We start from the raw sequence: 8,095 nt of genomic DNA, 5'->3' as shown, positions 1-8,095 counted from the left end.
CTAAGCAATTCTCAACTTTTCAAAATCTCAATCTTGTTAAAAAAACACAAATTTGTTTTTCTGTATTTAAAACAAAGTTGTTTGTTGCATAATCTTAACAAACTATTAATTGCATTTAAAGATTGGTCAAAGCATTAAAAACTGGAGCGTAAACAGTTAGAAAACCATTTAATGCTCAGTCAAAGCATAAAACAGTTTTCTGTTATGGTACCAAAACAAACAATCGGTTGTTTCCATGAATCAATCGGTTGTTTTGGTTTGACAGCAAGTCAACCATTGAAAACAGTTTTCAACCTTTCTAAAAACACCTAAGTATAAAACAATCGGTTGTTTCGACAAAACAACAGGTTGTTTTTCACTTAGTTTGAAAAACACTTTTCTTTTAAAAATGGTTGAGAATGCTTATGCTTTGGATTCAATCAAGAATGGATTATACATAAAGTCTACCCCGGATCCTATCTAAAAGACAGCTCAACAACAGCAAGCACATTCAGCCTTTCATCAACCTTCAAAGGGTTTGGATTCTTCAAAGCTTGAACACACTTGGTTGAACAGATTGGTGGTACACAACTTGCTTATGCACTAAAGCTGTTTACCCGAATTCCAAAATGCTTTTTTATGGGAAGTGTAACAAACATGTTATCAAAGTCCAACAAAGGTAATCTTTACGTTTGTCACAATTTATTTTTCATTAATTATTGTATTATTATAATATGAAATATTAATTATTATTATATTAATTATATTCATTAAATTAAATTATAGATACATTTGTAAACCTTTTTTGTATTTTATATTTCAGGTATAAGCTGAAGGTGCGAGTAATTGATGATACAGATTCCACTACTTTTGTTCTATTTGACATTGATGCCACTATACTTATCAATAAATCTTGCACATAGTTATTTGAAAGTCATGACAAGGTTAATTTTCCAACCGTGCATATGTCTATTCATGCATATAAGAAAAGGTTAGTATATAAATTGATATTTGTTTTTTAATTTTTAGAACGTTGACTCTGGTGTACCACCCAAAGAATTTGATCTTTTGATAGACAAAGTTGTGCTATTTAAAGTTGGTTGTGTTAAAGATCAATCTTTTAGGTTTGACCAATCATTCCGTGTCAAAAAAATGTGTATTGATGATAGTATTATCCAAAGGTTTTCTAATGGTCATGTTGAAAGTGTGGTATGTTTCCTAATTTTAGTGTAGTCTCATTTACATTTTACTTCGAAATTTCTTATGTATAGTTTTTTAATTAATTTAATTTAACTCTCATGTTGTGAAGGAACTTCATTCTCAGAAGAAAAGATTGTGCAATGTTAAAGATGTTGAACATAATGATTCATCTGTACCACTTTCTCAGGTAATTTTCATTTAAATTATTATTTTAAATAATTAAAAATTTAATCTTACTAATATGTCTACTTATTATTGTAGGATTTATTTAATAAAATTTCCAATGAAGTTGTTGAGATGCAATATGAAATTGTTGACTTAGGGAGTGATAGTCTCTTAACTACTAAAGTGGTTGCTCCACGGCTTACAAGAGATTTTACTTCACCTTCGCACGCACCCGATGATGATATCTCATTGAGGATATTAAGGGAAAATATCAAGATCGAGAAGGGAGTAGTATAATTTCATATTGTTTCTTTAATGGTTTGTAACTTGAATGATCTATTTTCATGTATTGGTTATACTTCTACAGTTTTTTTTTTCTATCCGTTGCATTGTAGACTTTCTTTAATTTCTAGAACATATTATGATGTATTGGTACAATTACATTTTTAAATCTCTTTCTAGTGTTATATCTTGACATTATGTTTCAGGTACATAATTACATTATAGTTAATTTTGACGTTGTAATATTTTGTTATTTTTCAATTTTATATGTTTATTTAGATTCATGTAATGACTTATTTTTTTAACAGTATTCTATAACTCATAATTTATATTATTTTTTTAAAGTTATTTAAATATTGTTTTTCTTTTAGAGATCCAATTAGTACAGGTATGCATGCCAACTAAAGCAACATTTGAACACATGTGACTTTTAGTTATTTTTTTTCCTCAATTCAGTTTTTATACCTTATACCTTATTATCTCATAAACATTTTAATTCTTTATCTCATCTTATCTTTGTCCTTATGAAAAATATTTAAAAAAATATATATTGATAACAACACTGAAGCTCTAAGGATTGAAACACATATATAGGATTGCATTGACATAAGATATTTAGCTCGCTTTTCTTTAATTAGTAATACGTGCATTAAATACCTGTCAGAACAATTAAGGCACCACTTACTTGAATTTTTATTTTTTATTTTTTCATAAACTATTACTTACATATTACGGTAGGAAGTAATAATTATAGAACTTAAAAGTATTATGTTTTAAATTTAATATTATTTAAGTTTTTGGATATTCATTTTTATTCCTTATTATATATTTCATTATATATATATATATATATATATTATATTGCACAAATTATAATACTGTTTTAATTTATTATAATATAATACTAATTAATCATATGTGGCATTAGTATTATTATTATTTTGTTATAAAAATTAATTCTATTTTTTATTAATTATTAGACTTGAAATAAGAGGGGTGTTTTGGTCGATGAACAGTCGTGGTGAAGTATATAATTTTTCTTTTCTTCTTAAATTTCTACTTTTACACAGTTTCTTCATTTCCTGACTTTTTATTCTTTATTTTAAACTAAATAGTTTGGTTATGTTGATCGTGCTTTCGCCATCGAGTTTCAAAAAAAATTTGGAGAGGAGTGGACCCTTGTAGATTCAGTTGGGAACGTCCATATAGTACAATATAACGAGAATTTATTGTCCTTAGAAATGTTGCATGGATGGTGGAGTTTGAGTGATTTTTATGGCTTTACAGGTGACCACTATATTTTATTCTGTTACACTTGTCAAAACGCTTCCCATATAACTGTTTATATGGATGATGTCTCTAAAAGTGGAGTAAATCATTATTTGGAGGAAATTGAAGGAAAGGAACCGTTGAGCATTGGTCCGTTTGACCACTTTTCCATAAAGTTGTCTCGATTAAACATCAATGTCAGTTATCTGGTTAATATAGTGGTCATTTCTTTTAAAATGCCCTATATTATATTCTACTTCATTTTTTTGACTTATTATTTGGATATTGTTGGAGGATCTTCCTGCTCCATTTGCACAATATCTTCGACAAGGGAGATTCAATAAGGTTACATTACATGGTCTACTGATGGAGGTGGAATACAAGGTGTTGAAAGGAAGGTTTCCTTCGAGAAGCATTAAACTTGGCAGCGACTGGAAGAATTTTTGTCGTCTTCATGCTTTCCCTCAAGGAGACAATATTATCTTTGAATGTGATACCAGAAATCCCTCTTCTCATATCAGGGTTTTGCTATTGTTGGAGATCCCACATCGACTAGAGATTAGAGTCTTTCATTGTATATAAGTGGGTGCAAACCTCACCTCATTGAGCCGGTTTTATGGGGTTGAGTTAGGCTTAAAGCCCACTTCTTAATATGGTATCAGAGCAAGGCAATGATTGCTACTAGCAAAGGAGGTTATAATAACAATGCTACGATCTATGGCATTGGTGGTGGATATGGAAGAGGAAGCTATGGAAGAAGATATACTTCCAAAATTTGCAGTTATTGTGGAAAGACAGGGCATACCATTGATACATGCTATAAAAAGCGTGGTTTTCCACCTTATTTCAAATTTAAAAATCAGAACCATCATCAAAGTCATGCAGCCTTTCACAATACAAATTTTAACAATAATGAGCAGAACCATGAATGTTCAAAGTCAGAAGTGGAGTCTCAACAAATTGGTTTTACTCCTGAGCGGTATCAAACATTGTTAGCTCTTTTACAATGACAATGTTTCTAGTCAAGTCTCTGTTATTCCTTCCAACATGACAACACAAATTGGTAATAACTCTATTTCTTCTTCTAGTTCTTGGATTATTGATAGTGGTGCTACTGATCACATTTGTTCATCCTTAATTTACTTCACTTCGTATCATCAAATTGATCCTATTTATGTCAAATTACCATATGGTATCAGAGTCATTTCGAACCTATCCTAGCGAGTGTTTGTGTTGGGCCTATCGTGCCACCCGCTATCGGGCTGCTATCCACACCCATAATATATAGTCTCACGCACGAGTTGGCAGTCTTGGCGTGAGGGGGTGTGTTGGAGATCTCACATCGACTAGAGATTAGAGTCTTTCATTGTATATAAGTGGGTGCAAACCTCACCTCATTGAGCCGGTTTTATAGGGTTGAGTTAGGCTTAAAGTCCACTTCTTAATAGCTACTGACTTCAATTCATCATCTAACCTATCCCGGATAATTCTATTTATTATTCTCTTAGGCTAATAGTGGCTAGTGTTTTCGAACGACCAAACATATTTATTTTTGTGCTTTCACTTTGTTGGAAATCTGAACAAAGAAATACTCCTTATATTTATGTTCACTATATATTTATGTTTATTAGTATTGATATTCCATTTGTTCATGCATTACTTGCAATGTGCATACATAAACTATTACATTTTTTTTCATGATCTGATATATTTATAATGTGTTGGCAGTATATTAAAGTCATAAAACTTTCATCATATTTTGTATTTTATATTTTTGATCTTAGTATTATGGAATGTTTATATTCATTGTATTGTTTATTATTAATTAGTCATTGAAGTATTAAGTTGTTTGCTGTTTTTTTCTAAAAACGTGTTAATGCATATATGTTTATTTTTTTTTATGATTTTTTAAATTTTTAGTTATTTCTATGAATATTATTTCATTGTATTGATATTTTATCATATTTTTTTTTATTATATTAGATTTTAATTTATATGGAAAAAATGACTTCATAATTCAATATCACTTTTTCTTTTTATTGTTATTTTTTTTATTATAAGTGTACTTGTATAATATAATGAATTATATTTTTAATTACAGTAACTATTCTGAAACTTATGAAAATATAATATTAAATAATTATTTATTTAATTTAAATTAATTCAAATTATTGTAATCTATTGTAGTGTACAATGGACAAAATTTATTCATTATTTTTATTAATAAATTTCACTATTAACATTGAAAAATTATGTAATCTTGTTGAATTATTTATGTATTATTATATTTAATTTCATTTTCTCAATTTTAAATTTTTTATATTTATCAACAATAATAATTTTTAATATATTTTTATTATAATATTAATATTTATATATAAAATTTTGTAAAATTTCCCTTGCGTTCCACGTGTTTATCATGCAGTGCAGAGACAAATATGTAAAAAGCAAACAACCCTTCATTATCTACCAAACAACCCTTCATTATCTACCAAACAAGTCAGCACAGTCAGAGACAACTCTCCAAATGGCGGAAACCCCCAAAATCCGTTTCGGCTTCATCGGCTGCGCCAATATTGCCCGCAGGGTCTCCCGCGCCGTCGCGCTCGCGCCCGATGCCGTCCTGTACGCCGTCGGGAGCCGCTCCCTCGACAAGGCTCGCGCCTTCGCCGGCGCTAACGGCTTCCCCGCCGGCGCCAAGGTGTACGGCTCCTACGAGGCCGTCCTCGACGACCCCGAGGTTGACGTGGTCTACCTGCCGCTCCCCACCAGCCTGCACGTGCGCTGGGCCGTGCTCGCCGCCAGCAAGAAGAAGCACATTCTGCTTGAGAAGCCAGTTGCTCTTAATGTTGCTGAGTTTGATGTGATCATCGCAGCGTGCGAATCCAATGGGGTGCAGCTCATGGACGGCACCATGTGGATGCACCACCCCCGCACCTCGAAGATGAAGGAGTTTCTCTCCGATGTAAACCGTTTTGGACAGCTCAAATCGGTATGAACGTGTTTTAAATTTAACATTGCTTTTTGTTGGCCTCATTTTTCAGCTTTTCTTATTAAACACCCGTCAAACACCAATGACACACGCCAACTTTTATTTTAAAATATGAAATATTTTTGGGGGTAGATGAACTATAACAATAAAAATGTTATTATTTTATTAAACATTAATTCAGCACCAATTACATTCTAATTTTATTTAAAAATATGAAATAAATCTAGGGTGAAACCTTTTGAAACCTTCTCTGTTTTACCTTTACATCTAAATCTGATTTGCTCCGGTATTCGGGTTCTTACATTTTTGTCCATCTATTTTTAAAGGGTTTTTTATTCTTCTATGGATTTCTTAGGAAATGTTGTGACGGTGATTTTAATCTTAGGTCAGGGACTCTAAATAATGTAACCGATGACCATCTAATGTTTTCCAAATTTTATTTTTACTCTAATGCATATTGATGATTGGACTTTAATATTGTCTTTGGATTTGAATTGAAGAGGTAATTTGTCAAAAGGACATAAGATTTGTGAGGAAGGGGAGGGGATTTATGAATTGAAGAGTAATGAATTTATGAAAATTAGAGAAAATGTGTAAGATTATTTAGATTGAGGGATAATCTAGTAAATTTTTAAGGATGGTTTATTGAAATTTATAATTTAATATTTTAAAATATGATGTGATAATTGAAAGAGAATTTAAAAATTATTTTAAAAATATAAAATGTTAATTTATAAATTTATTTTTATTATTAAAATATATTTAAATAATGAATTATGATATTTTTTTTAGGTTTAAGTTAATTAGTTTTTTTTATATATAATATTCATAATTATATTGAAATAAATTTATTAAATATATTAAAATTTATGAAAATAATATTTATTTTTTTATATAATTATATATGTTTGTTGATGTTATAGTTTTATTTTATTATGTTTATTGTTTATAAATATATATTGTTATTAATAGTATAATTAAATATTTTTAAAATTGTTAAATAAATTTATGTAATATTTAATTTTCTATATGATAATAAAATGCATTCAAAATGATATATGAATAAAATCCAAAAATCTTAGATGGAATCAACACAAGGATATCCGAATAAAATGCAAGAATTCTACATTAGATCAGAACAAAATTATCTCTTCATTTTATGAAAAATAAGAAAAACTCTCCCTCTCCGTAATCCACTCCTCCACTCCTAAAACCACCGAAAAAAAAAAAAAAAAAAAAAAAGTGCCCTTCTTATTTTGCACATACATAAAAACAAAGACACTGTAAATGACATTAATGAAAAGACAAGTTAAAAGACATTCCTTAGAGACTTAGACTCTTGGCCATGTTATTTAGAGTATTGGGGAGGGGAATGATGTATCCATTCATGTTCTGCATTGACATGCATTGTTTCTTTTTTACTTCCCAGATTCACTCCAATTTTACATTTACTGCCGGTGCCGAGTTCCTTGAGAATGACATTCGTGTGAAGCCAGATCTTGATGCTCTTGGTGCTCTTGGCGATGAAGGTTGGTACTGTCTTAGGGCAGCACTGTGGGCTGCCGATTATGAACTACCAAAAACTGTAATCGCCTTGCGCAACCCTGAGCATAATCAAGTTGGGGTGCTATTGTCTTGTGGGGCTACTTTGTACTGGGAAGATGGAAAAGTAGCAACTTTCTATTGCTCCTTCTTGTCCAACACAACAATGGATATAACTGCTTTTGGGACAAAAGGAACACTACATGTTCATGACTACATTCTCCCTTATGAAGAGGATGAAGCATCATTTTATGCAGCTACAGAATCAGGTGTTGATGAAGCTGTTACAAAGTGGGTTCCACAGCCAAGCAAGCATATAACAAAAACTGACATACCTCAGGAGGCTCTCATGGCAAATGAGTTTGCCCGTTTGGTTGCAGATATCAAATTCAACAATGCAAAACCCGAGAAGAAGTGGCCAACAATTAGTAGGAAAACTCAACTGTTAGTGGATGCTGTGAAGGCTTCAATTGATCGGGGTTTTGAGCCTGTTCAGATTCAGGAGTGAGGCGTAAGAACCGAGATCTGTGTTCCTGTATTGCATCACAGAAACAATTTGTGTTTATGTATCTTGAGCAGTTCATTGCTGACCTGTGCATAGAAGAGGCATGTAGACAATTTTACTCTCTTAAAAGTTTGTTAATAAAGATGCAGAATGGGAAAGAA

General features: G+C 31.0%; 1 protein-coding gene across 1 annotated transcript; it reads left to right on the top strand.

Moving 5' to 3' along the window:
• The first annotated feature begins 5,359 nt into the window (after positions 1 to 5,359).
• LOC137837342 (putative oxidoreductase At4g09670) lies at positions 5,360 to 8,095 on the top strand. The gene is made up of 2 exons (XM_068646321.2): positions 5,360 to 5,887; positions 7,317 to 8,095. The coding sequence occupies exons 1-2, from the start codon at positions 5,423 to 5,425 to the stop codon at positions 7,935 to 7,937; spliced, it is 1,086 nt and encodes a 361-aa protein (XP_068502422.1). The 5' UTR covers positions 5,360 to 5,422; the 3' UTR covers positions 7,938 to 8,095.

The sequence above is a fragment of the Phaseolus vulgaris genome, chromosome 4 (assembly GCF_051622355.1).
Source record: "Phaseolus vulgaris cultivar YP4 chromosome 4, ASM5162235v1, whole genome shotgun sequence".
In the NCBI taxonomy this organism is placed as follows: Eukaryota; Viridiplantae; Streptophyta; class Magnoliopsida; order Fabales; family Fabaceae; genus Phaseolus; species Phaseolus vulgaris.
This window is presented reverse-complemented; position numbering and strand designations above follow the sequence as displayed.